The sequence below is a fragment of the Syngnathus floridae genome, chromosome 22 (assembly GCF_059516105.1).
Source record: "Syngnathus floridae isolate MCC-2025c chromosome 22, RoL_Sflo_1.0, whole genome shotgun sequence".
Lineage (NCBI taxonomy): Eukaryota > Metazoa > Chordata > Actinopteri > Syngnathiformes > Syngnathidae > Syngnathus > Syngnathus floridae.
The window spans coordinates 1436641-1463952 of NC_142434.1; the positions used below are offsets into that span (position 1 = coordinate 1436641).

At 47.0% G+C, this 27312-nt stretch overlaps 7 protein-coding genes and 3 non-coding genes across 13 annotated transcripts; 3 read left to right on the forward strand and 7 right to left on the reverse strand.

The window, feature by feature from the left end:
• Positions 1–6: 6 nt before the first annotated feature.
• Positions 7–4092, reverse strand: arfgap3 (ARF GTPase activating protein 3). Its single transcript, XM_088367530.1, has 15 exons — positions 3896–4092; positions 3321–3439; positions 3161–3233; positions 2970–3101; positions 2745–2904; positions 2625–2684; positions 2511–2557; positions 2282–2436; positions 2075–2206; positions 1858–1995; positions 1679–1789; positions 1494–1620; positions 1276–1363; positions 1070–1194; positions 7–992 (listed from the first exon to the last, which is right to left on the reverse strand). Exons 1-15 carry the CDS (start codon positions 3962–3964, stop codon positions 975–977), a joined length of 1554 nt encoding a protein of 517 aa, XP_088223656.1. The 5' UTR covers positions 3965–4092; the 3' UTR covers positions 7–974.
• Positions 4093–4225: 133 nt separating this feature from the next.
• Positions 4226–11915, reverse strand: pacsin2 (protein kinase C and casein kinase substrate in neurons 2). Of its 4 annotated transcripts, XM_088366486.1 has the most exons (12): positions 11750–11915; positions 9729–9811; positions 9495–9651; positions 9152–9387; positions 8437–8592; positions 8193–8368; positions 7998–8118; positions 7792–7839; positions 7063–7196; positions 6159–6323; positions 5550–5731; positions 4226–5482 (listed from the first exon to the last, which is right to left on the reverse strand). In XM_088366486.1, the coding sequence occupies exons 2-12, from the start codon at positions 9783–9785 to the stop codon at positions 5370–5372; spliced, it is 1545 nt and encodes a 514-aa protein (XP_088222612.1). In that variant the 5' UTR covers positions 9786–9811; positions 11750–11915; the 3' UTR covers positions 4226–5369. The 4 variants fall into 4 exon arrangements, with proteins under 4 accessions (XP_088222612.1, XP_088222613.1, XP_088222614.1 ...); XM_088366487.1 differs by lacking the exon at positions 7792–7839; XM_088366488.1 differs by lacking the exon at positions 6159–6323.
• Positions 11916–12137: 222 nt separating this feature from the next.
• Positions 12138–16981, reverse strand: ttll1 (tubulin tyrosine ligase-like family, member 1). Its single transcript, XM_088366491.1, has 10 exons — positions 15287–16981; positions 15083–15206; positions 14751–14959; positions 14517–14697; positions 14060–14197; positions 13877–13985; positions 13665–13808; positions 13503–13589; positions 12786–12949; positions 12138–12444 (listed from the first exon to the last, which is right to left on the reverse strand). The coding sequence occupies exons 2-10, from the start codon at positions 15193–15195 to the stop codon at positions 12309–12311; spliced, it is 1281 nt and encodes a 426-aa protein (XP_088222617.1). The 5' UTR covers positions 15196–15206; positions 15287–16981; the 3' UTR covers positions 12138–12308.
• Positions 12480–12566, forward strand: trnay-gua (transfer RNA tyrosine (anticodon GUA)). The gene is given in 2 exon segments: positions 12480–12516; positions 12531–12566. It is a non-coding gene; the product is annotated as a tRNA-Tyr (tRNA).
• trnay-gua (transfer RNA tyrosine (anticodon GUA)) lies at positions 13062–13148 on the reverse strand. Its single transcript is given in 2 exon segments — positions 13062–13097; positions 13112–13148. It is a non-coding gene; the product is annotated as a tRNA-Tyr (tRNA).
• Positions 14247–14337, forward strand: trnay-gua (transfer RNA tyrosine (anticodon GUA)). Its single transcript is given in 2 exon segments — positions 14247–14283; positions 14302–14337. It is a non-coding gene; the product is annotated as a tRNA-Tyr (tRNA).
• On the forward strand, positions 16504–18450 carry LOC148379114 (uncharacterized). Its single transcript, XM_088366494.1, has 6 exons — positions 16504–16623; positions 16706–16734; positions 17350–17473; positions 17587–17679; positions 17744–17795; positions 17868–18450. The coding sequence occupies exons 3-6, from the start codon at positions 17358–17360 to the stop codon at positions 17961–17963; spliced, it is 357 nt and encodes a 118-aa protein (XP_088222620.1). The 5' UTR covers positions 16504–16623; positions 16706–16734; positions 17350–17357; the 3' UTR covers positions 17964–18450.
• mcat (malonyl CoA:ACP acyltransferase (mitochondrial)) lies at positions 17100–19946 on the reverse strand. The gene is made up of 4 exons (XM_088366492.1): positions 19440–19946; positions 19286–19373; positions 18869–19224; positions 17100–18802 (listed from the first exon to the last, which is right to left on the reverse strand). The coding sequence occupies exons 1-4, from the start codon at positions 19821–19823 to the stop codon at positions 18527–18529; spliced, it is 1104 nt and encodes a 367-aa protein (XP_088222618.1). The 5' UTR covers positions 19824–19946; the 3' UTR covers positions 17100–18526.
• Positions 19947–20205: 259 nt separating this feature from the next.
• def6c (DEF6 guanine nucleotide exchange factor c) lies at positions 20206–24069 on the reverse strand. The gene is made up of 12 exons (XM_088366485.1): positions 23716–24069; positions 23018–23158; positions 22773–22958; positions 22306–22536; positions 22098–22244; positions 21924–22032; positions 21641–21855; positions 21469–21576; positions 21233–21399; positions 20921–21137; positions 20760–20850; positions 20206–20690 (listed from the first exon to the last, which is right to left on the reverse strand). The coding sequence occupies exons 1-12, from the start codon at positions 23809–23811 to the stop codon at positions 20479–20481; spliced, it is 1920 nt and encodes a 639-aa protein (XP_088222611.1). The 5' UTR covers positions 23812–24069; the 3' UTR covers positions 20206–20478.
• Positions 24070–24565: 496 nt separating this feature from the next.
• Positions 24566–26995, reverse strand: LOC148379117 (tetraspanin-7). Its single transcript, XM_088366493.1, has 2 exons — positions 26835–26995; positions 24566–26767 (listed from the first exon to the last, which is right to left on the reverse strand). Exon 2 carries the CDS (start codon positions 26108–26110, stop codon positions 25019–25021), a length of 1092 nt encoding a protein of 363 aa, XP_088222619.1. The 5' UTR covers positions 26111–26767; positions 26835–26995; the 3' UTR covers positions 24566–25018.
• Between the last annotated feature and the right edge of the window lie 317 nt (positions 26996–27312).

Here is a 27312-nt window from a genome sequence, read left to right on the forward strand (position 1 = left end):
CATACATAAATGCAAGCATGTTTATTTTAAATGCTCCCAAAAACATTGTCAACCATATGATTGCCAGTAGCTTGTACAAAGTCCTTTATATATAGATGTAACTTGGGTAAACAGCAGTACATGTCAACTATTTCAATATTGATACATTTACTTCAGTTAACACAACTTTAAAGTACATTCAAGCAAAAGCTGCCAATTTTGGCAAAATGCAAAAAAGAAAGAGGCAAAAATGTAACTAGATCACTCCACAGTAAAGCATAATAATAATTCTAACTTTGGACAAAAACATTGTGGAATAGCGGAAATAAACATTTAGTAGCTCCGACTCCCAGCTTCAACACATCTACTGATTCAAGAAAATAAAATATCCAGCTCTAATATTTAACCTTAAAACAAGAGTGGCACCATCTGCCTACATCAATGCCCAAATTAACAATTTGCCTTCAACGTATTCAAGTTACAAAAAAGGGCTCGGCAAAAATCCCTTAAAATATTTAAAGTGTCTAATTATAAGAACAAAGAAATACATCCTGCTTTATAGTGCAAAAGTTCCAGTCACACACTAAGTGCACTTGTTCATTTTTTTTGTCATTTTTACCATCATCTGATATTAGCATTTATGCTAAGACACGCTAAGCTGCAGGCTCTAACCCTCCCCCCAAAAAAATATTCAGACTGATGTGTTGCTACTTCCTAAAGAACTATTCGAATGAGCTTAAGATGAATTGACAAGGCCATCCAAGATACTTAAGAGCACTTTGCAGCATTAGAAAGGACACTTTTTTTTTTAAACTTCATAACATTGGCTCTGGCTGTATTTACATGCCGAAAGAGGAAATTATTCACAAACTTTGGCCTTTTTCAAAGCTAAAAAAATGTCTTTGTAAAGCTTCAATTGTTGATGTAAATGTTTTGTCCAACATGTCACTAAATACAAAAATCATCACCTTGGACTTGAGCCATTTGTTCATCCTTCAAGAGCTGTAGTGGTCCTAAAAACACACACACAAAAATTCAAATGTGACGTTCAGGAACGGAGACGAGCGTTTGGGCGATGACGAGCGGAGACCTGGATGGTGTTGACGACGCCGCTGGCCATGACCGAGAGCTTTCCGGCGACGTTGCGCACCCCCAATTTCAGCTGCGTCATGTCGGGAGCGCTCGGCAGCACGTTGGTCAGGCGGTACGAGCTGGCTGCAATCGGAGAAATAAAAAAAAAAAAAGACCAAAACGCTCACACTGGCGTATCGTTACCGACCAGTCCGAGATACTCACCGACTTGCTTCTTCTGATCGTCAAACAAGTCAGCTGAACTTATAGCAGAGCTCCCGGCGAGTCTCTCCAGGCGTGATCTGGCTTCGTACTGCCAACAAGCAAATTTTTTTTTGAAATGTCTGACATTAAGTTTGCTCATTTAGCCGAGACAAAAAACAACAAAGAGAAGCTAGTGCGAGAATGCACCCCCAAAAAAAATCTGTAAACAATATCTGTACCTCTGTGTTGTCTTGCTTCCCAAAGTACATATCTGAGGAGATGGCTTTGACGTCCTGGCCGAACTTCTTGCGAGCTTCTCCCGTGTCTGGGACGGGTGCCGGGTCTACTTTCCTGCGTGGGGCGGGCCTGCAAGCAGACTTTGACGTCATCACAGCGGATGGAAATCGAGTCAGAACCTTCTCACCTATCATCTAGCGAGGTGATGGCCGACGTCAAGAAGAAGTCCGGTTCGGGTTTCTTGCTCCATCGGGAGAGAAAGTCTGACGAGTTGCTGTGCTCGTAACGGGACAGGACCCTGAGATGGTTTCAGAGAGAGCGGCCGTGTAAAATACGAAAGCTCGGCACTTTTTCTTCGTATCCTACCCTGAGCCGAAGCTGTCCTCGTCGTCATCGTAGTCGTCGTAGTCTTCGGTGAAACGCGCCTGTTTGCCTGTCCTGGACGCCAGGGGGCGCTCCTGCTGGATGATGTGCATGTCGGACGTCACCGAGTGAGACACTCCACTATAGGGCGAGAGAACTGACACGTCAGAAACAAACTGGTTTTTGTGTTTTGGACCTCCAAGGTCTGCTCTCAGGGTACCTCCTGACCCCGAGCCCCATTCCCAGCCTCTCCGCTTGCTCCCGCTTCTTCCCGTCCAGATTCTTCAGCTTCTGGTCGTCCTTCTTCCTCTGCTCCTCCAGGTCTTGGTAGGCCAGACGCAAGGATGGCGCACTGAGAGCACATCATTGGATGGATTCAACGCTGAGCGGACACAACATTAGGTACATAATCCGAGCGTGTCCTCACATGGACTCGGCCGTTTTAGTGTTGTTCTTCTTGTCGCCGGCCACGTCCTCCACCTTCTCCCGGAGCTTGTCGGCAGCTTGCGCTTTCTTCTCCAGCTCGTTGAAGCTCTTCCCGCTCACCTTCTGAGCACCCAGGCCGCCTTTCTTGGCGGCCATCTGCGAGGACGAAACACACACACACTCGAGTGTTACATAAGATAGCGAGACACGAGAGGTGTATGTGGACGTACCGTTTTCTTGGTGCCGCCCGGCTTCTTCTTGAGAAGAGACAAGGGTTCTGGAAGAACACGACAGATTTTATTATTAAACAGGAAAATGCGCAAGTGAGCGAATGAGCGTTTAACCTGGATTGGCTTTCGGAGAAGCGCTCAGCAGGTCCACACTGGGCCCGTTCTCTGCATTGCCTGAAAGTCACGAGATGCATTGATATGAATATGCATATAAATAGACAGAAATGCCAGTACCTTCTTCCACGTTGCCTTCCGCGTCAAACGTCACAGAGCTGAGGCTCATTTTGGCCATATTTTCCGGAACTTCCTGAACCTGTGTGTGGAGACTGAAGAAATCATCGTGCTTCTCTTCTGGCGACGCCGTCTGGGCCGAACCCTGACTGTCCAACCAAAGCTACGAAGACAAAATATGCAAATGAATAGATGACGAAATCCATACATTGAAGATATTTTTGTTACCTCTGTGCCATGTGCTCTGGTGGCGTACGTGGCTTGCGTCTTGATCTTCTCTCTGTACAGCTGAGCGGCGCGGCTGTTGTATTTGACGTTGGCGGCGTTGGCCGTGCAGCTGTGCTGGTTGAAGAACGACACCTAGACAGGAAATGAGGTCAGCACGCCGTCGTTTATGGTTTGCGTGCGGCTCTGCTCACCGCGTTGGCGTTGCCTCCCACTTGCATGCATCGCAGCTGGTACCATGACCAGTTAAAATCCAGCTCTGTGGACCTGTTGACAAGAAGATCATGGTTTGTTACATGCCAAAGTGTATTAGAAATGCAACCATTGTAAAATGCACCCGTAATATTGACTCACCTGATGAAGGACAAGTGCACACCTAGAGATCTGTGCGTTCCCGAACAGTCTATACACAGGAACACGCCATATGTGATGCTGGCCCAACTGGGATTTTTCGCTGAGCAGTCAAAACAAGCCTGGGAACAAAAAAAAAACAAAACTAGTATTGAATAGAACTTTATACAACTCATCAACACAAACAAAAGCTAAGCTAAGAGGTAACAGCTGTTGTTCAAACTAGATCACACACACAAGTGAAGCAGACGTTAAAAACTTGTGGAAATATTAATTGTCTTTTATTATTATAGTAATTGGGTGTAGAACATTTAGAAGTCATTAAATGACACTTAACTGTCAAAATAAAAGCTACCCAAACTCATTCCTGTCAACCAGCTAGTAATTAGCTGACACCTAATTACTCTTCCGAAGTTGCTTCCACGTGAACATTATTTGTCAATAAATCAAATTAACACACAAACACACTTACTGTGTCGTTATTTAAAGTCGGGTTGCTAACTTTTATGCTAACCGTGACGGTGCGACGTGTCAGACGTCGACTTACTTCCTTGTTACGAGAGGAGCTAAAGTCTCACCTTATTCGTGGGAACGGAGCGAAGCCGCTTGAAAATGGCACTAATGTCTTGCTTGCTGGGTTCCGCCATGATTCTTTAAGCGGGTGGTAGCTGGTAGGAAAATAAATAGAAACGCGTTTATGTTTAATTATAAGCCAAGTGACACGTACGTTTCAGGAGGAAAACATTCTAGCTCGCCTGTGATTGGCTGAAAATAGCACGTGGCTAAGTTGTGGTTGCAGTGCATTGTGGGTAATGTAGTTTGCGAGGCTATTCACGCTAAATAAACAATTAAATGGCTTCCTTGATACATTTTCTAGTGTGCGTCCAACAAACACCAAAGTCAATACGTTACTGCAATAAATTCATTTATTATGTTGTGTGTGACAACATTTACAAACATGAGCTGTGCAAATGACAACGTATGTGTCCTGAAAACTTGGCAAAAACTTGGAATTCATCGTTTCTGGATTTAAAGGCACCAGGGTTGGCTTCTCTCGCGCTCTCATTTTTGAATCATGAAATCATGGCTACACAATGCAAATGAAAAATGTCTCCCAGGGCAAGGCTATCATCATCATAACTGATTTGTTTAAAAAAAATGGAATAAAGTATTACATCAGTAACAATTCATAGACTAGCCGATTAATTGTAAGAATTTGGCCCCATGCAAAAAGAGAGAAATTATCACGTTGGAAAGTAGGAGAATAAAATAAAACATTCAATTTTTGTACAAACTGATTCTCAGTCAGAGCATTTGAACAGAACAAAGAGCACTTAAGGGTATCATAAATTAACAATTATCAACTTCCTACCATTCAAAAGCTTAATTTGTGGCATTTACATGTGCCTGTAACAAAATACCATATTTTGCTGCGGTTGTATGCCGTATTGAATAATAAAAAAAACAAAAAAAACTCCCATACTTGAAACTGAGGTGGCGCTTCAAGCCTTCTGGAAGATATTCAGTGTCGAATAAAAGGCAAAAAATATATATATGTACATACAATCTAGAATCAAAAGTAGAGAGGACTGCATATAATTAGGTCAGTGGTTGAATGTACAACAACAGCATTTATAGTCGGCGGACAGCTCATGAACAAAATACAATCAGTGAGTTTACATTCAAGTGCAGTGCCAAAGTAGACTTCAACCCCGACGTGAACCACACGAGGGCGCCACTAGACTGAAATCAAGTCACGTGAACTAAGCCCACCACCAACCCACCCAATCGTGTCGAAGTCCATGGCGGCTTGCGTTTAATGAAACCTTCCATCAGGCCCAGTGTTTACTGCATTTTAATTGATGAGCCTTTTTTTTTTTTTTTTTAGTTTGTAACAGCATCAACAAGTGTCTTAATGTCAAACTTAAGTGATCCTCCATCTTGGGAAGGTCCTTTTGTGGGCTCACTTCTCTGACCACGCCACACAAAAACACGGGAAATGTTGGCGAGAAGGCCACCTTTGTCTCCGTCGACTTGACTCACTTGTGGTCACTACTGGATGTCCTCCACGTAGTTGGCGGGGTAGAGCCCGACTTTGCCGTCCTTGAGTCGACCTTTGCACCAGCCCTGGTCGTCCTCTTCGCCGATTTTGGTCAGCTCGTCACCTTGTGGGGAGATCAGATCAAGTTGGGCTCTTTGGCGCTTACGGGACCCTAAAGTTGAGTGCCATACCCGCTTTGAAGGTGAGCTCGTCCTGCTCCTGCCCCTCGTAGTCGTACAGAGCCCGGACGGGCACCGAGACCACCGGGGAGGCCGGCTCGTCCTCAAACGGGTTGCCGTCGCCGTTGGCCGAGAAGGGGTTGGCGGTCGTGTCCTCGTCGGACCAGTCCGGGGTCCTCTCGGCGCTGCTGACGCTGGGCACAGGACACGAAAGGTCATCGTTAAGAGGGAGGGTGGACAAGACGATAAGCCGTCACGGCGGATCCTGACGTATCCACTGAGCTGTTTTTTTGCGAGAGGAAATCAGGAAAAGTGACGTGGCATGTGGGAACAAAGCCGCAAGCAGATCATTGAGGCACACAAGTGATTGGAGCCAGCGGAAAATTTTGGACGACCGCCACCGGAACGTCCCGACAGGAGAAATGATTTACAGTCAGATCTGTGAGATCATAGCATTTGACAGACACACAAAGACGTCACAAGTGTGCGACATAGCGGGTCACCATGCAACGGTGCCACCTGCGGAAGGATGCAAAGATGGAGGTAGCCAGCAGAGTCCTCAACCACAAAAAAAAAAAAAAAAGAGCCACATAAAGGACAAGCGCGGGTGTATCAACCAACGTTTTCACTTCCTCCTTTTTGTCACTGATGTGGTTGAGTGGCGGCGGCGTCTCCTCCGCCACTTCCGCCACCTCCGCCACCTCCGCCTCCCGCTCTTCTTCTTCATCGTCGTCGTCCTCCTCGAACGGGTTGAAGCCCGCTTTTGCGGGCGCGCTCAGGCTAATGCTTCGGGACACAATGAGAGAGTGGACGCTGAGAAAGCCACGCACACACAAACGTACATAAGGTGATGTGACGGCTTCCTGCTTGGGAAACTTCCAGATGATCCCTGAGCATGCAGATAGCCCCGCCCCCAAATGGACAGCCGTGATGACAACGACAGCAGTGTGTTTGTAAGCGCACTCGAGTGAATCCTGACGGATTGTTTCATAAACACGGCTCCTTGCAAATGTAACTTTGCTTATGTTGCAGTCAACAAAGCGCCTGTAGCTTCATCTTCTTAAAAGACACATATAGAGGTCAGACGCTTCCCATGACCCGCATTCCTGGCGTTAACTCCTCTCGCGCACTTATGAAATCGGACACTTTGGAGCGAGTAAGTCCGGCCCGCTGGGTTATTAGAGTTCATTTTCTCGTGCAGGTGTTTCATTTGTCCAAAGCGAACATTCCGCCACCTTATCGTCACGCGGCGCGCAACAGCGATATTTCCACACCGCCGCTTTTGGCCCGGGTTCAAGTATGCATCAAAAGACGTCTTTCCCGACAAACTGCGAGCGTTTGCGGTCGCCGGGGAGACAGCTGCACCAGCGCCGTGTCTTACGCAACTTGTTCGGCGCATTCCTGCACAGGATGTCGCCATGTATGGTTCCGAGATAAGCGGACGAGGGAGGGAGGGGGGGGGGGGGGGGGGGGAGTGTTTGTGTGCAGAGCGCAGCCACTAAAAAAAGACAGTTGCAACATGTACCTGCTGTTGTTGGTCTTGAGCGGCTGAACCGGCTGGTCGGCGCCGGTTTGACTGATGCCCGTCAGCGTGACGCCCTCGGAGGTCTTCTTCGTCCCCCGCCTGCTGAGGGTCCGGTTCAGGTCTATGGACCAGTCCTGCGATGCAGAAACGCAGCTGAGCATCTCGTGGAGGGCAAAATTCTACATTTTCCCAAATCAAATCCTCGCCAGGTGCCACATTGAGAACATGCCAGCATAGTGTACTCCAAACCAGAAGGGGGCAGCATATTTGCTTGGATGCAACTTCTGCTGAGCCAAGGCACATATTTGACAAAACCTCATCTCAAAAGTCATTATCATTCTCTCCAAAAAGTCTTTTTTTTTTTTTAAATCAATAAAGGAAATCTCTACGCCACCAGAGGTGAACCCCGGACCCTGTAGCCCCTTTCACACTGCCGACGTCCCGTCAAATTTGTTGCATGCGTTGACACGACTGCTGCGGCTTGACGCATTTGGATCATGAGATGCGAGGCAGCCAGAAAATTCAAGCAGGGAGGGAAAAAAAAAAACATGCGGCCAGTGTGAAAGGACTCGACCGCTTTTCCTTCAGGTCTTGCTTTGCCGTCCTCGCGGACACGCACTTGAATGAAAGCAGGGAGAGCGTTAGCGTGAATGAAGAAGGATCCCGACATGCTCCACCCCCCCCCCTCCCCTATCTGTTGGTAGCCGTGGTGATACGGAGAGCACTCACTACAATGGACCTTCTCTTAAAGGAGTGAACGTGGGACCAGTCCAAGTTCTGGAGGAAAGGGAAGGCAGGTGGAGATTAATGTGGACGTTAGTGAAAAGCTACAATCTTCCAAATGGCTGATCCTGCACGTTCCTGGAAGATCTCTGCTTCCCTGATGCCAAACTTGGGCAGTGAAGAATTTAAGTGCTAAATTTGCAGCGCTTTACCTCAAACTGAGGCCAGTTCATCGGCATGCCAGGACCGTGGTTGGACCGGAACCACTTCAGGTCCTCCTCGGCGTCCGTAGCGGCGATGGTGTCTTCTAGCGTGTGGTAGATCGTCTGGAACCTAACGACAAAGTACGTTAACCTTTCGTTGTTTTTTTGTTTGCCGGAGAGCCGATTGTGGCCGTGTTTGCCGACTTGTGATTGGTGGAGAGGTCCAAGTGCTGCTTGACTTCCAGCAGGAGCTCCTTGAAAAAGCGAATGCGCTTGTCTTCAAACTGCTGCCACTGCTCAAAGACCTGCTCCATGTTCTCCATGTACTGAGGCGTCAGCTTGTCCAGCTCCTCCAGGGACTTTTCGTAGCGTTCCTTTGTCTGGATAAGGAGAAGGGTGACCCAATTATGGATGGCGGCTTCAGGGGTGTGGGGAGTGAGGTTGTTACCTTCTGCGCCTCCTGCTGGCACTTCTCCACCTTCTCCTGGAGCTTCTTCAGCACTTCGGGATTGTTGTTGCTCTCCAGCTTGCTGTTGTTCTCCCGGCTGGCCGCCAGCTTCTCCTCCTTGCAGGCTGAATGGTACATCTTCTTCATGGTCTCCACCTGGGAAATTGATTTGGTGGATTAATTTGGATCTACTGTGTGGATGTTGTGGTTCCTAATTAAACAGAATGAAAATTTCTTTTTTTGTAGATCTCTCTTCTAGAAATAGTCACAACTGGAGGGCCGTCGTCACACATAGTTTGCTCTCCGCAAGTTTCTACAAGTCGCGATGCGAGGGGCCTCAACCCCCCCCCCCCCACCTCCTCCTGTCATTTTCCAGCGCTGCTAATAAGCCTCATTTCCTCCCGACGTTCTGCCACTTGTCCCGCCGTTGGTCAATAAATCTCCATGGCTACAAAATTCTATTCTTCAAAGGCGGGCCAGGATGTGCCCGCCCCTTCCCTGGTGACATCACAGACATGCACAGGATATCAGGCTCGGGGTCGTGAGGAATGCCAGCTGGGAGGCAACTTGAAAGCTCCGCGTGGAATGTTTTGCCGCTGTCAGAGCGCTGCAACTTGACCGAGTCCAGAAAGTATTGGGAAACAGAAAAGCGGCGAGCAGCTGGAAGAATGAGTCAGGCGTCATGTGTCGGCGCTGACTAAGCGAGCACGTGTACCTCTTTGAGCTTCTTGGCCCAGGGCTTCTGCGCCTTGCGGAAGCCGTCGTCGGCCTCCTTGGTCTCCTTGAAGCCGCCGATCATCTGCTTGTGGTAGGCGTCGCGCTGCCAGTTCTTCAGCTTCTCAAAGTCCTCGCCCATCAGCGCCGCCTTCACCTCCATGTGCAGCTCGCTGACCTTCTCCGCTTCCGTGCACAGCGATGACCACGCTCGCTCCATCATGCCATACTGGGGGCCTGGCCAGGGGGGGAACAAAAACACCTTCACATTTAAAACATCGGTCCACCACTGCATAAAACAACAACAAACAGTAAAACCAAAGACCGCCGAATTGCCGCCTGACCTTTCTCGATGAGCTGCCTCCAGCGCTTGCCCCACTCGCTCAGCTGCTGGGCGTACGACTTCTCGATGCGCGCCCGCTCATGGATGCAGCTCATGAGGTCGTTGCACAGTCTGTTGCCATCGTCCACCCGCTTCACCGTACGCTTGTAGTTGCCCACCTGACAACAGAGGGGTGGAAAAAAAATAATAAAAATGACAGCTCTCAGTAGTCTTTCCGTGACGGGCGCCTCCTCACCTCCCAGAAGCTATCGCTGGAGACGTCGATCATGGAGTCGTCGTAGGAGCCCGACATGGCTGCTGCCGGATGTGACAAGTAGACTGGAGAAGATTGCAAAAAACAGGACAGGGGGGAGAGTTAACCAGGTTGTATTACAATATTTTTAAAATGTGCGCAGGAACACTTCCGCTTGCTTCAACCCACCACAGACTTGTCTCTGTTTCCATCCCCCCTCCTCCTCCTCTCCATTAATTGAAAAGCTCTCATTATTCCTCACATGCACTGGTTCCTCCTCGCTGCAGCTGCCCCGCTCACATCCGAGACACTTGTCCGCCAATTTTCCGCTTAATTCCAGCGTTGCTGACAACCTGGGCTAACAGGTTTGCAATAGCAAACTGTGGACTGGACACACATGTTTGCCAAATGGGAGCAAACGCTAGGAGTGTGTGTGATGCTGGTCAGTGACCCGTGGTTCGCTGGCAAGCTTGCACAGTGGATCTTATTGTGGCCCCATGAACACATCCATACACACTACATAGATCTAGACTCACACACACGTACACAAAGAGTCATTGTAGAAGCCCATTCTGTTCTTGCGGCCACATCCGAACGAATCAAAGGCCAGGAGGAACCAAACGTGACTTGACCCGCGAGTGTACACACGGTTGTTGACACGGCAAAAGTCTGAAGTCCAGTGCTTCGCGAGTGAAATCGAACTCGGTGGGAAAACTCCACGGTGAAGGTCAGGGTTGGTTACACAATTGTCACGGTTGCGATTTGCCAAATCTGAAATCCTATCAGTATGGCGCTTAATTGAATTATCCTCCAAAAATTGGCAGAGTTGTGCTTTGTAGATTACGGAGCTTAGCCGTGACGTAATCAAACACAACAATGATGGCCACTTGGGAGCCGCTGTCATAAGCCTGATGGAATTTTGGTGCTTTCGAGATCCACCTGGGAAACGTTGAGAGAGTTCCCACATTGGTGTTTGACGTTAACTTAAGTCGCTGGAGGGAAATGAGATCAGTGGTCAGCTGACTAGACCCGATGTGAATATTGAAAGTTGATCTGAAAGAGGCGCCAACTGGGTTAAAAGTGAAATATCTAGAAAGGCAAGTTACATAAGTAAATAAAAAAAATTATCGCAGTTAAGAGGAAGCTCTGTTTCCACTTCCTTCTTTTGTTGCACAAAAGGCCAAGCTACTCCGTCCCGAGATGTTGCTAAATCCCAGAAACACCGAAAAGTGCACATTTCCATGACAGGGTGGAAGGTTGTGACCTCAGGTTTGTGTGTCGCTCTGCGGCAAATCCTCTTTTGCGACACAATGCCATTTGCTCTGTGCAGGTTCAAGCATTTTCCACTGCGCTTGCCAGAACTTCATAGAGGAACAGAATAAAGGGAAACTCGGCATTGCATGGTAGTGGGGAGGGGGACCATCACGCTGGCTGGCTGGCTGCCTTTCTTGGGGTTTGTTGTTGTTTTCACATTAGCAGGAAAAAGGAAATTATCTTTCACCAGTGCTATGATAAAGTAAAATCACATTATTGTACAAAAAAAGGTCCCAACTATTAAAATGGATACCTCAAATATGTTTTTGTCCATTGCAGGTGTTCCTAATGTTATGTCCAGGGAATGTCAAGCGAATGGGGGGGGGGTACAGGACGTGGATCAGGAGGTGAGGCTGCCCCACCCTTCATCACTTTACACTCCTTGATTCAACAGTTACTAATCATTTCACCATTTATTGCACACTTTAAAGCCCAATATTGACATTTTCTAACGCCCAAGTTAAATCAACGTCACGTCTGTCCAAGTCTTAACACTTATAATGTCATCCAATGTTCGAATTTTGTTTTTATGACAAGACTTTTTCACTTTACACGTCGCAGTTTACTTTTACTTTCTTATTCGTATTAAAACGCAACTTTGACTAGTTAGCCGTGCCCCGCTCCCTTTGGTGTTAGCAAATTAGCCATCGCCGTTAAAAAAGAAAAATAAAGTTAGAATGAACAAAATCAACGTGCTGTTGTGCTCTTACCTCTTACAAGTTCGCTCGGATCGATGATTTTATGTCCGAGTTGCTGGTTGATATACTTAGTCGGGCTGGTTTTAGGAGTTTGTCCCTTTTTTCCGGGAGAAGCGGTCCCACCAGCGAGCGACTGTATGACACCACCGTCGATTGCCCCAAAATGTCTTATATCCGGTTGTGATGTCAATTTCAAAATAAAACAAGTGTGGTACTTGCCCAACCTCTAACTTTACTCTGAAAAACCCAAGCACTTCGATTGTGACGCCACATCCGCTGGACCAGCTGCGATCCCTCAAAGTTTCCATCCATAAAGTAACATTTCTGAAACGTTTACAGGTTAATATAATATACACAAATACTTTTTAAACATTAACACATTATTATGACGACATTGCAATTGAGCAATTCCGCAAACATTTTAATTTTATAAACCATATGCATTGCTAGTGGGCAAATAAAATAACATTCTACAAGAGCAGTTGTAGGCAAAACGAGGCACAATACAATGTAATAACATACAAAAGTATTTCTTTTGAATCCATGTTGAGCATTATTGTTAAAAAGTGCATCACTTCCAGGTGGCCGCAGCGGACCGGGCGGTGCCGCTGTTGACGCCGCTGCCCTTAGCGCCCTTTGACCCCAGCGACTGACCCGAGCGGCTCCGCAGTTCGGCGCTGTCGCTCTGCGCCTGCTCTTCGTCATACCTACACACAAATCAATAAGAGGGTTGAAATTGTATCCTTCGATAGCTCAGTTGGTAGAGCGGAGGACTGTAGAGGCAAAAGCTGAAATCCTTAGGTCGCTGGTTCAAATCCGGCTCGAAGGACATTTTATGAAGTATTTTTTGGAAGGGAAGTTCAAATGAATGAAGTCCAATTGTGTAACAATTTAAGTGACCTTGGCATATTGTATTGTTTGAAAAATAACTACTTTGAGAAGATCTTGAACCAGCGACCAAATCTAGGGTTGCAACAATTTAGTTAAGTGACAAGGAGGCCAAACTCATCTCTGGTTTCCATAGCAACGAGTCATTTTCAGGACTCACAGAAGTTCATAGTTCCCCAGGGCGTCTCTCGGCGGGCTTCGGTTCCAGCGGCTGTCCGGCATCTCGCCGTTGGGCGTGACGATGTTGAGGGTGTCATTGATGAGGTTGTACTTGAGGATGCGGTCGTTGGCCGTACTGGACGTCAGTGAGGGCGACGCGTTGACCTGGACACATATTTGCATTCAAATGTCATCCAGTAAAAATACTTGTAATGTGTGTGTTTTTAAATTACTAGCTTTATTAACAAAAAGATTTTGCACCCAAAAAAAAAAAATTTCCTTCGAGCCGGATTTGAACCAGCGACCTAAGGATCTCAGCGTATGCCTCTACAGTCCTCCGCTCTACCAACTGAGCTATCGAAGGCGATATGAATAGGCGCCATTTTACCAATCATATACAAAACCCATACTTGTCAATGGCATTTTGATCGCGACACAAAAACTGTAAAATCACTCGTAAGCGAGCAAAGACTATTCCGGTGAAGTTGATGGTCGTAAAAGCGCCAGTATATGTACAGTAGCGTCACTTAGCTGAGCTTGCTAACACATTAGCATCGGGCTACACAAACATGGCGGACTTAAAGGGGCCGCGTCAAAATTACCCATTTTGATGATTTAGATGGCATGTTTTAATTTCTATTCCTCTACGCGAAAAATGTCATGTAAATCAAATCAACCTTTCTGTTAATTATTATTCTTTTATGCTTTACTGACCCACCTCAATGAGCCATGGCTTGAGCTTGTCATCGATGATGATGTCATAACCATAACACTCAAAACAATGCTTGTCATTGTTCATCACGGGCTGGGGAAAAAATGTGGAAAAACAAATGAATGTGACATTTGTACTTTACAAAACAAGTCCCAATTTAACACTTACAGCCACTGCCTTTAAGGACTGCACCACAATCCAGTGGATCTGGTCAAAGAGCCGACTGGTCACCTCCTCTCCTCTGGTGCTCTCCAGGTACAAACGCAGATTACTCACCGTCCACTTGCCACCGTGGACGTGGTTGTAGTCGTCCTGTGTGGACGGACGACAGCGGAATGACGCCACAACTATTACGTGATGCAATATATCACAAGCCTTACTCCATGTTTCTGGATGGCCACGTTGGTAAGGTGCACAAACATGTTGTCCAGCTCACTTGTACTCGGCGTGTACTTCACCGTGCAGAACCTACAGAAACCCAGCTTGTACCTGACAAGAAATAAGGAGTCATACGATAGATTGCATGATTTTAAATAACCTGAATAGGTTGGCTGGGGTCTTACATGTAGCATTTGAGCGGCCGATACGTGGTGACCAGCACGTAGAGACGCAGGTCAAACTTTTTCCCTCCAATCAAAAGCGGATTGTCAATGTATAAGGAGATGATGTAGGCCTCCTTGCCACTAGAGGCCGCCATGAACCTGGAAGGAACTTGGATTTTAGTCAAACATTAAACGCAACATTGTACAACCTTCGATAGCTCAGTTGGTAGAGCGGAGGACTGTAGTAAAAAAAAAAAGTAGAAATCCTTAGGTCGCTGGTTCAAATCCGGCTCGAAGGAAAACTTTTTAAATGCCCTCCATTTGCCATACAGAAAAAAAAATTGTCATTATAATCAACTCAATTCAGGGACTCTTTTAAACAGGCACGAAAGAATTAACTATGAGTTGCTAATCAAAACAGCAGCACCTACCAAACCATGCAATGTTATGTTACTGACGAGTTGTTTTTGTAACGTACGTGGATGTGCGGCTGTCCCGCGACCACTTTTTGATCTGGGACAGTTTGTTGATGAGGAAGATGCCTTTGCCTTGTGCCTTCCCGCACGGCTTCATGATCCACGTACTGGACGGGTTCTTGCGGAACTCCTCGACAAAGAGATTATAATCCGCCGGGAGCATGAATGTCACCGGGACGAAATCTAAAACACAAAAGAGTCGGTAAAACTGCCGATGACTGAAGTCGCTCACTAACCGAGATGGATGTATTTGCCGTTGTCGTCCTTCTCGGCCAGCGGGTTGCTTTCCTTCTCCAGTTCCTTGCGGTAGCGCTTGATGTTCTTGATCATCAAGTCCTTCCTGGTCAGCTCGTAGTGGTTGGGGAAGTGGTTGACCATCTGCTCGTCAGTCAGACGGTAACCCGTATCCACGCTGAACACATTGCGGATGGTCTGGATGCTCATCCTGTCATGTTAGAAACATGCAAGCCATTTGTTACTTCAACATAAATGAAAGCCCATAGAATCATGAAGACAATTTAATTCGACCTTATAATTTAAGTACAATACATTGTTAGTTTTTAATTACCAGTAAAAATTCCAGTCGTCATTTTCCGTCACTGGAATCCAGTCCCTCTTCTCAAAGTTATTGATAAGGACTGACTTCTCAATATCTGTCACCCACTTCACCTTACCGGCCATGTTCCTTCCCACTGCAAGAACCGGGTGAGAAAAAAAAAGCAAAAGTGAGTATAAATATGAATAATTTATGTGATAGTTAAGAATTTCTTACCAGTCGATCAACGTGAACAGTCATCAGTGGTTGTCCCTCTAACTAGCAGGATGCTGCATCCTTCTTCTCGGCACCGCCCTCCCGCCTGCCCGTCCCTGGTGCACCCTCACCGGCCTGAATCGACTCAGGCCTTGGTCCCTCGGAAGCTCCAGTTAGAGAAATTAAATCGACTCCATACTGATAAGTTAGCGCCCGAAGCCCAGGCAGCAATTTATCGATCCGAGTGACGCGACGAGGAAGGAGTGGCGACAAGTATTGCCCTACATAATAAAAACCTAGCAGTAACGTTTGTTAAATTTGAGTAAGAATATTTTTTTAAGCTGGATTTAAGAAAGGAAAAGAGAAGTGAAAGTGATTTTAGGATGGAATGTTTTTCGCGAGGATAACCTAGCAACCAAGGTGCAATGAGAAACACTACCTCAGTTCGTCTGCTGGGGGCAGTATAAACCTGTCTATTTTAACTCGGAAAAAAAGTGATCCGAAAATATTTTACAAAAGGTGTAAAAGCAAACAAGTCCTCAGTAAAATGAAACTCAATGACAGTTTGTGCATTTAAAGATTGTTCTATTTATCCTACCGTCATAAGTAATGACACTTATTCCGGTCTTTTTCCACAACAAGAAAATGTAAAAAAATATATATTTTCTAAATTAAATTATTTAACACTATAATAATATTATATTTGAACCACAGAAATGTGTTTTACTGATTTTTTACTAAATAAACGTCGAAATTATGTCAACGGTTGACTTCCGGGGTTGTCGGAAGGTTAAGCCACCTAGCAACAGAAACGCTTGTTCAAATGTACAATAAAAGACATTACATTTTTTTTTATAAGCATACTATTCCGGGATAAAGTACTATATTTACTAAGAAAATTTTGGCCGGTGTTTTCATTTGTTTATTTTACTAAATTAGCATGGTAAATACACGACGCTGGATTCATCAGGCTGGCTTAAACACTATCTCTGGTTGACCGCTAGAGGGTGCTGTTGTAGCAAAACAAACAAAAAACAGGTTTAAAATCCTAAACTCATCAAAATGTTTATCAGACATTACAAAATGACACTTATATACATATTAAAAATGAAATGTATAAATAGTTTATATTATTAGTGTATAAAATTGTACCTTTGTATAGTTATTTAATTGGTGATACTGTTTATTTCATTTTAAATTAAAATGTAATAAAATATATAATGAAAGGAGTGTGACTAGCTGCACCACACCCCAAAAACAAGTCATATATTTCCCTCCCTCCTCATGAGGTGGTAAAGGCGTGGCCAAGCGTGATCTTTGGCAGTTACCCGACAGCGACGAGATTAAAGGACGCTGCTGTAAGTTCAAGGAAAACAATACCTAAATATAAATATATATTGATACATATTTTTAATCCTAATGTTATTGTGTTTCTTACAGGGCGGCGTCCGTTTTAATCTACTTTTAAGGTATGTTTACCTTCTTTTTACACTTGAGTATTCATTTGATTATAAAAAAGGTCTGATTTACGGTGAAACTATTTTCCATGAGGCGCATAACGTGAAAAATGTCTGTGATCTGAAACATGACCTTTGCACGTGGGCGATGACTTCATCTCTTTGTTGTGACAATGGCCTAGTTCAGCTTCTGTAGATTACGCCAGATTACTTTTTAGGATGTTATAACAGCAATAATATAATTACAAATAATACCTTTGGGTAGTTTGTACGGCAATATGTGAGCAGCAGTTGAATTATGGAAATGGACAATTTGCATCGACAGACAGGAAGTGCTTGAAAAGCCGGTTCAAGCCGAGCAAATGAACTTGATGAAACATGATTAAAAAAAGTTTTTATCAAACATTAAAAGTATTAGTATTAAGAGTATTATAAAGAGGTGTACGTGACCTACAACTGTTATGCCAACGCATGATGTCACCTTTCTCGACAAGCCTGTTTGGTCAGGACGGAGGATAACAACGCCACCACCAGCCTCATTGTTGACACAGCCTGTTTGTGAACGTTACGCAAACGCACACACAGACACGCACGTGACCGTACTTTGCATATATGGCGTCTCTGCAGAGAACAACATGGTGGAGCAAACACGAGAGCCGAGACGCGCCGCCAATGCCGTCGTCGGCTCGTCCATCCCCCAGGCAGGACCTGGTGATGACATCACGGGCCCCCTGTTGGACGGCACTTTCAGGTTTTTAAACACAATACATCCAAATTTAGGGGCATGAATAAATTATTTTAATAAGTGTCCCAATATTTTTGTGCCTGCGATCAAGGTTGAACTTAATTTCTATTTTAACGCAGGAGCGCGAGCCTTTCCATGCGGTCGGTGGGTCGCCAGCTGGCCGCCATCGGGGACCAGCTGGAGCGGAATCGAACCCAGAACCCGCGGATCCGGTAAAGTCACCACTCAACCATGTCTCAAATTGTGTTGACAAACTAAAGCGTTGTTGTTCCATAGTGAAGTGAGGCGACCATTGTGGGGCTTGCGGATTGAAAGTGGAGCATTCTGGGTAATGACAAATCCGACTTCAATGTTCTGCTGTTGCATTGCGCCAACTAAAAGTAACTTTTTCTGCCCCCAGTTGTCGACATTCCAACCGGAAAGCTGCAGCGATCTCACCGGCGGAGCGCTTCTGACAGCGGCTCTTTTACTTCTGGGTTGGCAGAACAGGCCTTAAGCAGGACTTTTGGCAAAAGAAGAGAAAATGAATGCCCCTTTTGGGTTTTTGCTGTTTACTTTGCTTTATATTTGATATCGATTTGACAAAAACACACACCAAGAAAGTTGTTTTTCTACAGCCCCTATCACCTTCTATCTATACATTTAAATCATTACTATTTACATGTGTATAATTATATATACATATATGTATATAAAGTATTTACTGTATATATACATACACACTATATATACAAATACAGTATATACTTTATATACATATATAATTATATTGATTGATACAAAAATATATAAATATGCATGCTAATATTTGTGTCAAAAGTGTATACTAATATAAGTATATGTAGTGTATACTTATATACATATACACATCTACGTATGTAGCATTTTTTAAGTCAAAAGTATTGGGACACTGGACTGTCTTCTGACGTGAAGGGAGCTGGACTTTCTGTTTTTTCACCAAAATAAAATCGCTAGACTGCAAATTGTTCTTTTTAAAAGTCACTTTAGTTTGGAAGATATCAAATTGTCTTTTTTTTTTTTTTGTTCCCACCTCTTGCGTCATTGTTCGTCATCGTCAACTGGGTCGACGTGCGTGTATCCCTCGAAGGCCTTGCGGTTACATCGCTGCAGCGTGGCGCCCAGTTGCCGGCCGGGCCCGACCTCGTAGACGCACGGGAAGCGTTCGCCACGGGCCCGCTCGAATATTTCGTGCAGCGTCTGCTCCCACTTGACGGGCGCCGTTAGCTGCCGTGTCAGCTGGCGCCGCACGTGGTCCTCGCTCATGTAGCGCTTGCCATCCACATTGGAGTAGACGTTGATTTCGGGACGGCGTACCTAAGCAAAACGCACACATGACCTTCACAACCTCCTTGGGAGAGGTAATAGCAGTTGAATCCTGACCTCAATCTGTCGCAGAACATCTCGGAGGGGCTCGATTGCGGCGCTCATGAGCGGCGTGTGGAAGGCGCCGCTGACGGGGAGCATTTTAGTCCTGAGGAAGTGGAACCGCTTGGCGTTTTGCTGCAGGAAGTCAAGCGCCTGGCGGTGTCCGGCGATCACCCTGCCGTCAGGGAAGAGGAAGGTGGCCACGGCGCACACGGGCTCCTCCAGACCCAACTCGCGGCAGTGCTCCTTGGCCAGGAGACAGGCGTGCTTGTATTGTGCCTGAGCCTTGCCCGCCACCGACAGCATCCCACTGGGTGCCAGCTCCGATGCCCGCTGCATGGCCTCGGCGCGCACCTTCACCGCGTACAGAGCTGAAGGAGAAAAAGAGGCAGAGTTTGGACGCCAGCGATGAAGACGTGGAGGCGTATTTACCTTCAGCGAAGCTCAGGGCGCCAGAGAAGACGAGTGCGGCAAACTCGCCCACGCTGAAGCCGGCGGCGGCGACGCACGTCTCAATGGCCTGATGACACAAACACAAAGATTTGCAAAAACTATATAAATAAATCTGATTTGACTCGATGGTTACTTTGGGATTTTGATGGTTGAGCTTCTCCACGGCAGCCAGGGAGATGACGAACACCGCCGGCTGGCAGTGCACCGTCTTTGTGAGTTCCTCCTCGGGGCCGTTTAGGCACAATGACAGCAGGTCGTAGCCGAGGATCTTCCGGGCCACCTCGAACATGTTTCCGACGTTGGGGTATCGCAAAAGCCCTCGACCCATGCCCACAAACTGACTGCCCTGGCCGGGGAAAAGGAGCACGGAGCGGTCGCCCGGGTTCTTCCAGGGTCTTGGCTCGGTCGGCAGGGAAGAAGGTGAGCCATTGCCGGGCTGGATGGTGGATAGAGTCCTTTGCAGTGGGAACCGCAGTCTGATCAAGCGGACGGAGGCTGCAACCAGCGAGGCCGACATGAGCTATAATATAAATGTAATTAAATATCAACAAAATACATTTGGCGTGGAAATAACATGCGTGAATGGTTCGGCATGAAGCGCTAAGGAGGCTGCCATATTTGATTCCGTCACCGACGTTCACTTCCGGGTTTTACTAGCGTTCATTTCCGGGTTTTGATAATTGCGTTTTGTCTTGCTTGAACTTTTTGCTGCCGTCTTGTGGTCTTACGTGGTTACTACATAAATCAGTCGTGAAACTAAAAAGCAGTAACCTAACGAGAAGTGATCAAATTACTTCAAAGTCGAGTCTTACGTGAACATTTTAAGAGAGAAATATTTAGTCAAATGAATTAATTCGTAGTTTCAGACAAGGTTCAAATCAAATTAAAAGCCAACTTGATTCTCATTAAAAATGTTTTAATTCTTGTAAAACAAGACTTTACTTATTAAACAGATTCATTATTACTTTTCCCTAATAAAAGTATAACTATTTTCTTGTAAGATGAATGATAGATGTTTTTAAAAATTAAGGAGTCCAGGAATCTGCAGCATTAATTAACCATCAAATGTATTATACAAAAAAATGTAAATCTCTGTCCTGCTGAAATGTGGACTTTGTCGCAGCTCTTGCTGTCAGTCACTATAAATACCAACACTGTTAATTTCCAGTTGATCAGATTGTCCCGTTGGAAGTTTCCGCAGCCTCGTCCGAGTCGTCCGACAGGTGTAGCGCCCCCATGTTCTCCTCCGGCGTGTGCCGGTACTCCTTGAGCGTGCCGGGATTGCGAGCATCTCGGATCTTGAACTTGGAGATGAACTCATTGCTGGCCAGGGCGCCCTCTTTCTTAGGACACGAATGTTTGGTGGAGCGATGTTCCAAACGTTCTAGAATAAAGACATTAACATGATTGTAGTATTTATCTCAGGGATGTGAAAAGTAAAAAGCGTGTGAACCTCCAGGGCCGATGGGCTTCATGAGGCGGTTGAGTTGGACGTTCCAGTGGCGGACATGTTGACTGGCGTTCCTTAGCTTCTCCTGCACTTCCTGGAATGGATACATCCAAATTAGAAAGGCGTTACGGTGCAAACGTGAAACTGGGCAAAGAAGTTCTCACCTCCAAACGCTGGTGGCTTCTCTGCCGTGACGCCTGCAAATCTCGGAGTTCAAGGGATGCTGAGTGAAGGGCGTCGGGAGTCTGGAGGTCCACGTCATGGTCGTGGTCCGTGTCGGGCGTGTCGCTGTCCTCGTCGGGGCTGAGGCTGCGCAGGACCCGCTGCTGCTCCTGGAGGAGCTGGAACTGCTGCTTCTTCTCCTCCTCGGCCTCCAGCAGTCTATAAGCGGGACAGCAAAAATGGAGGATATTTATTTATTGCATTCATTTAAGTCTTTAAGATGTCTTGTGGTCGTGTGTTTGGGTGTGAGTGACCTCTCCAGCTCCTGCCTGGCCCTCTCCTCCTCCATCCGCGCCTGGATCTCCATGTTGAGCGCGGCCTCCATTTTGCGCTGCGTGACCTCCAGCTCTTGTATCCTCTGCCGCTGCTGCTCGGCCTCCTTGGCCCTCTCCTGCATCTCCGCCCTCATGCTCTCCCTCATCTGGCACCACATCACGTGAGCATTTATTATTCCCAAGAGACAGTGCCGAAAAAACACCAACCAACTGACCATCTGGGCCTCTTCAAGTTGTCTCTCCAGCTCCATCTGAACTTCCCTCTGCTTCCTCCTCTCCCGTTCCTCCACCTCCCGCCGCCGGGTTTCCAGCTCCCTTGCATGCTACAAGACACAAAATTGTGAATACGTGCATAAGCGTCCCTCATGAAGAGTCCCCAAGTCTGACCTGTATGATGCTCTCTATCTCCAAGTCCTGCCGGTCCTTATCAGCGTGCTCCGCCTCCAAGTTGCTGGAGTCCTCCGATTGGCTGCTGCAGCTGCTGCGGGCACTGCAGCTGCGTTCCCGTTGGCTGTGCTCCCGCTGAACCCGCCTCTTGACCTTCAGCTCGCGGTGAAGCGACGGCTTGCCCTCGCTCTGAAGACGCAGGGCCGTCTGCACGGCTGGATATGCGCAAACACACACTTGATTCCCATCCAGTTATGACGATTCGAAAGTTTGTCGCACCCACCTTGCGTCCACTCAACTTTCTGTCTCTGGTCCGACGCGCTCATCTCGTACGTTTTGTTGTGAGTTTTGACACAGAACAAGCAACGTTTGCCTTCTCTGTCCGGAATGGGCTGCAATGAGCAGATGATTAGAACCATCCAAGTGACCAGTTGCCATCCTGGCGCCCCCGACTGACCTCAATGACACAGGTCTTGTCCAGGTGGATCTCTCCTCGTTTGTCTTTCAGGTCCTCGCCGACGTAGTAGGCCATGGAGGACGGTTTGAGTACGAACCAGCGTTCCGTCCAGTTCCGCCTCACGTGACCTTTTTTCCACATGTAGCCCTGCCGCCGTCACGCCATATTATAAGATCAACTTCGAGTAAACGGCGGCCGGCTTACGTACCCGCTTTAGGACGTTGTGGTACATCTCCAGGAAGACCTCGTGTAGGGCCAGGCTGAAGGCCTCGGCGCCGGTGAAGCGCAGCAGGCGTCCGGCGTCCATGTGCTCCAGGAAGCTCCAAACGGACAAGCCTTCTTCATGCAGCTCTGGATTCTGGGAGACCAAGTCCTCCAGGGGCTTGCCGTCCCATTCCTGACTCATGGCGCTGCAGATTTTCTTCAGGAGATATTCCACCTTGTTCAATCATTAATATATTGTTAGTAAGATACAAGGAACATTGTTTTCATACCTGGAGAGCAAATTTAATTCCTCTTCAGGATTATAATAGAATAAATAAAGAAAATGAAGGGACTCAGGAAAGCTGCAAAAAAAAATTCCTGGGAAATCACAGGAAGGAAGAGCCTCATTAACTGTAAAGTTGAAAATCGCCCTGCCCGGCTTTTCCGCCCCCCCCCCCCTCCCTCGCTTACCTCCTGCGGGATCATGACCAGCGGGTAGCGGTCCTCAGAGAGAAGGTTAAACAGGCAAAAGAGCTTGAAGCAGTTCCTCTCGGACAACAGCGCCCCTTCTGGCGGCGGCCCCTTTCGGTTCTTCTTCATGGTCATCGTCCAGCACAGGTCGTCAAACTTCTCCTTGTCGAACATGCCCTCTTTCACCTGCAATGCACAACATGGCGTTAAACACATTACAACGCCGGCAGGATTCCAAACAATACCTTATCCAGGATGTATTTATTGAGGTAGGGCATGTAGCCGTGATTGGACACGGGGCCGTCATCGTCGTCCTGGAAATGCTCCTCCAAGGCCACGGGGTCGTGTGGGATGTTCAGCACCGTGTACAAGTTGTGGGAAAGCACCTCAATGACAACAATTATCATATATGGTGAAAAAGCCAATTAAGACAATTTAAAATCCCTGTTTACATAAGTGCAAATTTGACATGCAATTTTATCATGTGGATTAAATAAAATACCACAACACCATTTTAAATACAAATATTCATTAGAAATACAATAATAAAGTAATAGAAAAGGGCGTGACTCTAAATGAAGGCCAGCACACCAACTTATTGTTGGCCTCATTTTTTGAAAAATGAGACATAATAACTAACACACAGGAGCAGGAAGAAATTGCGACATGTCAGGGCAGCTTTCCACAAGTTCCCTGGAATCTTTTTACCTAGCGGAGCTTCCACTCAAGCAAGCAGGAAGTATTTGTCATTATTACTATTTATTTTAAAGAAAGTCCTTAAGTGATGTTAAATATTTGACATATATTTTACTTCAGATAACAACACAAAAAAAAACAAAACCCAGGAGCGTGACTCAAAGGGAAAAGTCCACTTTAATGCCCTTTGCCCTTCCAGTGCTTCCCCCCTCTACGGCAACCACGTCAATAAAAACTCGCAACTTACCTTCAACTGAGATTTGGAGACTTTCCCGCACTTCTCCACATCCAGCGAGGTGAACGCGTACCAGATGGACTTGAGCAGCTCCGATTTGAAGTCCATTTTTGTTTTTTTGTTTCCACCCCCTCCTCGCCGGTGCGCGCAGCTCAGCTCAGCTCGCTTACATGCCGCGCAGATGCGGTGGTGGGGGCCGGGGAATCTGGGCCAGTGCAAAGAGCGAAAGTGGGGAAAACATGTCAGCAGATGTGGAGCAGCAAACCGCTATTTTCTTCCTAATAGCGCAAACTGAGTAGGTGTCATTTTTTCCACGGGCCAAACAACACAAGCCCAAAGTTGCTTAAATTCCTTGCAGCCTAAGCAAATAAGAGGATTCACAGGACACGCCCATATTTGGTGACGTCACCATGACATTGTTTTGGGGAGGGTTTGTTATTATTACACTTGCATACTTCTGCTTTTACAAATGTGCTCCTTTCTGCTGACCATACGGCGGTGGCCGTGTCGGGACTTTCCCAAGGAACGACAACAACTTCCCAGATGTCCCCCCCCCCAAGGGCTCTATTTCTGTGAGGGTCACAGTGGGGGTTAAATGAGGCCGGTGCAGTGAAGCGCAAGGCTTTGCTAGACAGACCATAATGTAGGCTAATCAATAGCATAATGAGGTCCTGGAAATGGAGCGCTGACGCAGACATTCATAGTTGATAACTTTCGGATGTAATGATTTGCCATTGTTGGGTAATCATCAGTGTGTTTGCAATTATACACGCCGCCATCGTTTACAAAGTTGGTTCAGAGGAGGTTATAGATCTTGATCTTCACGACCAGATCGATATAATCTGCCACGGACACGTAAAACATTCATCCATGCTTTATTGTTGTGTCGATACATGATAGAAAAATAACAGCACAAACAGAAAATACATTGCTTAAATGAATTTTGGTGACTTTGTTTTCAGACAACATTCAAGACAGACCCGTAAACATTTCACATCGCACCTTTAGCACCAAACGTGACGGTAAACCTCACCTGAAAGTCATGCTAATTAGTTTTGTCATCAATGATCCCCCAATTTTTTTTTTCAAATGACTCTTTAGGCCAAATAACTCAGATGATTTGATTTAAAAAAAGAAAAGCATCTGAATTGCTGTGTATCCATGCACATGCACTGAAGACTCTCCGTAATAACCCAGGCTTAACTTAGCTCCAACCCAACATATCACTGACCACGCCACTTTGCTGACATCTTTTTCACGAAAGTAAAACGTTACTCATGCATTCAACGACACCACAACAATTTGTTCCTTTGTATTAATTTGCCACAACGCGTTGCCGTTGCCGCGGCGCTAGCCTGTTAGCTAAGAGACACGCCAAAGCGATGCCGCCGATTTGGGTGAAGGCCAATCCGAGCACGGTGGCGGCGATGTGGAACACGTTGTCGTTGACCAAGCTGAAGACTTTGCGGAAGCATCCGTGGGGGTGGATGCCGGCGGCGACCACGCCGTCGTTGTCCTCCGAGGGCAGCGGCCTGTTCCTGCAGCCTTTGCGGCGCGTGCAGCAACTGTCCGGCAAAGACCCCACGGAGGCGTTCTCGTTGGGCAGGAAGGTCATATGCTGGAAGGCCCAGTCCGACGTCAGCCAGTCGCGCCATCCTTCGGCCCCGCAGCACCGCAGCGCCCTCTGTAGGCTATCCAGCGCGTCGGCACGGCCTTCGTCCTCGGTGTACCCGGCCACCGCTCGCTGGAGGCCGCTACGAAACCCCCCGGCGATGTCCTCCCGGTAGAAGAGACCGCAGAGTCCGCTGGACAAACCCGCCACCAGCGCTGCCAGCTGGAAGAAGCCGTACGCCCTCAGAACGTACGGGAGGTTGGCCGCCACCCCGAGACAACCCAGGAAGCCCCAGACGGTGACGGCCGCGCCGGTGACCAGCAGAATAACGGGCGCGTTGGGGTAGCGGTTGGCGGACAGCAGCATGAAGTCGGCCAGGGAAATCTGCGCCCACACGCCTAAGGTGAAGAGAGCCAAGCCGGCCGCCCAAAAGAGGCAGCTGAAGGCGAGAAGACCCAGACGGAGGAGGTGCATGACGCCCACCGGGCGGCGACGAGGGGCAGCCACGGCGGGCAGAGGAGCAGGGGGCGGGACCTGGGATATCTCGGGAGGCGAGGAGAGGCGGCGACACTGCTGGTAGAGGAGGTGGTGGTCCTCCTGCTCTTGGTAGGGGGGGAGCAGGTAGCCAGGGATAGCGGAGGCGCGGCGAGGGTACGGTGGAGGTGTGAGGAAGTTACGGCTTTGCGGGGAGGACAGTCTTCGGATGGCTAGCTGCTCGTGGTCCCGCTCCACAGCATGCCTGCTGGGGCTGGGCCGGGCGGAGAACGACTGTGGATGCAGTGGCGAGCTCATCATCCCCGCTCGGGCTTTATCTCCTCTCCATTTTACGCCCCCTCCTCTTCTTCCTCTTTATGACCGGTTATTAATCCGCCACCTGCGCCTCCGACATCGGTCGAGGCGTAAATCACGATGACGGCCCGTGTGATGTCTGCGGCGTTATCTGCATGCGCAGACGTCGCCCCGACTTCCATTTTGTCCGTTTATTCTCGGCGTCCTTTCCAAATGAACGGACGCGTGGCGAGGAATCCGTACGTCGGTGCTCCCGCGCTCAATGAGAAAAGACTCGACGGGAATCTACTCGTGCACACCCTCTCCCGGTGTGGCGGGATTTAACTCGTTGTGTTCTTTTAGTAGCACAAATGCGCTCGTAAAATTCGGACATATTGGAAATTTCCACGGGGTTCGGAATATTAAATGCTTTCCGAGCAAAACGACTCGAAGCAGATTTCTTACTGGCTATACGGAAAATATACACAGTGAGTGAGCATGATGAGTGTTTTCCACCACAAGAGGAAAAATTCAAATTTTCATCAATAATGCCACCCACGTTTTATGTGTTCTGTGCGATTACCACGGAAATGACTCACCTGACACATGTGACTTGAGATTTAAGAGCTTCCTCCGCCGCCGTTCTAGAAATAGCTGTGGTGAGCAAATGTAGAAGCCAGACACCTAAAATGATGGCAAACAATGAAGATAAGACAAGATAATGAAGTCTACTCAAAGACAGTGACGTTACCTGCAGGTCTTCATTCTTGCTTTTGGTCAATTTCTTTTTTCAACTTTTTGCTCCAAAAACCTGGAAGATGATGCAACATATCATGAAACAGCTTTTTTGTTTCATCATGGTCATTTAAAACATCTCGGCTAATTAAAGGCTAAAAACAATGAATACTTTGGAGGGAAAAAGGTAACTTTACTTCATATCTTTTGGTTACTGTTAGGGTTTTCCAGGTTATCTTTATCATAGGATTATGTTGGAATGCAACAGGTAATAAATACCTTACCTTGTGATAAGGAGGACAAGGTAAGGTATTTATTACCTGTTGCATTCCAACATAATCCTATGATAAAGATAACCTGGAAAACCCTAACATCTCCCTCCTGATTTATCATATGATTATGCTACCCCAAACAACAAAGACAAGTAAAAACAACATATATACGTATAATGAAGAAAGTAGAATGGTAAAAATAAAAACAACAAACAATGATAG

What these genes read in the sequence shown, in the direction of transcription:
- LOC148379114 (XM_088366494.1), top strand. Translation starts at nt 17,358, where the DNA reads ATGGTGGAGCAAACACGAGAGCCGAGACGCGCCGCCAATGCCGTCGTC. An exon ending in ACCCAGAACCCGCGGATCCG is followed by an intron (nt 17,680 to 17,743) that starts GTAAAGTCACCA and finishes GTTGTTCCATAG; the next exon opens with TGAAGTGAGGCGACCATTGT. An exon ending in TTGAAAGTGGAGCATTCTGG is followed by an intron (nt 17,796 to 17,867) that starts GTAATGACAAAT and finishes TTCTGCCCCCAG; the next exon opens with TTGTCGACATTCCAACCGGA.
- mcat (XM_088366492.1), bottom strand. Translation starts at nt 19,823, where the DNA reads ATGTCGGCCTCGCTGGTTGCAGCCTCCGTCCGCTTGATCAGACTGCGG. An exon ending in TCAACCATCAAAATCCCAAA is followed by an intron (nt 19,374 to 19,439) that starts GTAACCATCGAG and finishes TTGTGTCATCAG; the next exon opens with GCCATTGAGACGTGCGTCGC. An exon ending in CGCCCTGAGCTTCGCTGAAG is followed by an intron (nt 19,225 to 19,285) that starts GTAAATACGCCT and finishes TTTCTCCTTCAG; the next exon opens with CTCTGTACGCGGTGAAGGTG.
- arfgap3 (XM_088367530.1), bottom strand. Translation starts at nt 3,964, where the DNA reads ATGGCGGAACCCAGCAAGCAAGACATTAGTGCCATTTTCAAGCGGCTT. An exon ending in GTGCACTTGTCCTTCATCAG is followed by an intron (nt 3,234 to 3,320) that starts GTGAGTCAATAT and finishes TCTTGTCAACAG; the next exon opens with GTCCACAGAGCTGGATTTTA. An exon ending in GGAAGGCAACGTGGAAGAAG is followed by an intron (nt 2,685 to 2,744) that starts GTACTGGCATTT and finishes CGTGACTTTCAG; the next exon opens with GCAATGCAGAGAACGGGCCC.
- pacsin2 (XM_088366486.1), bottom strand. Translation starts at nt 9,785, where the DNA reads ATGTCGGGCTCCTACGACGACTCCATGATCGACGTCTCCAGCGATAGC. An exon ending in GACCTCTCCACCAATCACAA is followed by an intron (nt 8,119 to 8,192) that starts GTCGGCAAACAC and finishes CTTTGTCGTTAG; the next exon opens with GTTCCAGACGATCTACCACA. An exon ending in TGAACTGGCCTCAGTTTGAG is followed by an intron (nt 7,840 to 7,997) that starts GTAAAGCGCTGC and finishes CCTTTCCTCCAG; the next exon opens with AACTTGGACTGGTCCCACGT.
- LOC148379117 (XM_088366493.1), bottom strand. Translation starts at nt 26,110, where the DNA reads ATGATGAGCTCGCCACTGCATCCACAGTCGTTCTCCGCCCGGCCCAGC.
- def6c (XM_088366485.1), bottom strand. Translation starts at nt 23,811, where the DNA reads ATGGACTTCAAATCGGAGCTGCTCAAGTCCATCTGGTACGCGTTCACC. An exon ending in ACCACAACGTCCTAAAGCGG is followed by an intron (nt 22,245 to 22,305) that starts GTACGTAAGCCG and finishes TGACGGCGGCAG; the next exon opens with GGCTACATGTGGAAAAAAGG. An exon ending in GAAAGTTGAGTGGACGCAAG is followed by an intron (nt 21,856 to 21,923) that starts GTGGGTGCGACA and finishes GCGCATATCCAG; the next exon opens with CCGTGCAGACGGCCCTGCGT.
- ttll1 (XM_088366491.1), bottom strand. Translation starts at nt 15,195, where the DNA reads ATGGCCGGTAAGGTGAAGTGGGTGACAGATATTGAGAAGTCAGTCCTT. An exon ending in CGGCAAATACATCCATCTCG is followed by an intron (nt 14,698 to 14,750) that starts GTTAGTGAGCGA and finishes TTTGTGTTTTAG; the next exon opens with ATTTCGTCCCGGTGACATTC. An exon ending in AGTCCTTAAAGGCAGTGGCT is followed by an intron (nt 13,590 to 13,664) that starts GTAAGTGTTAAA and finishes TTTTTTCCCCAG; the next exon opens with CCCGTGATGAACAATGACAA.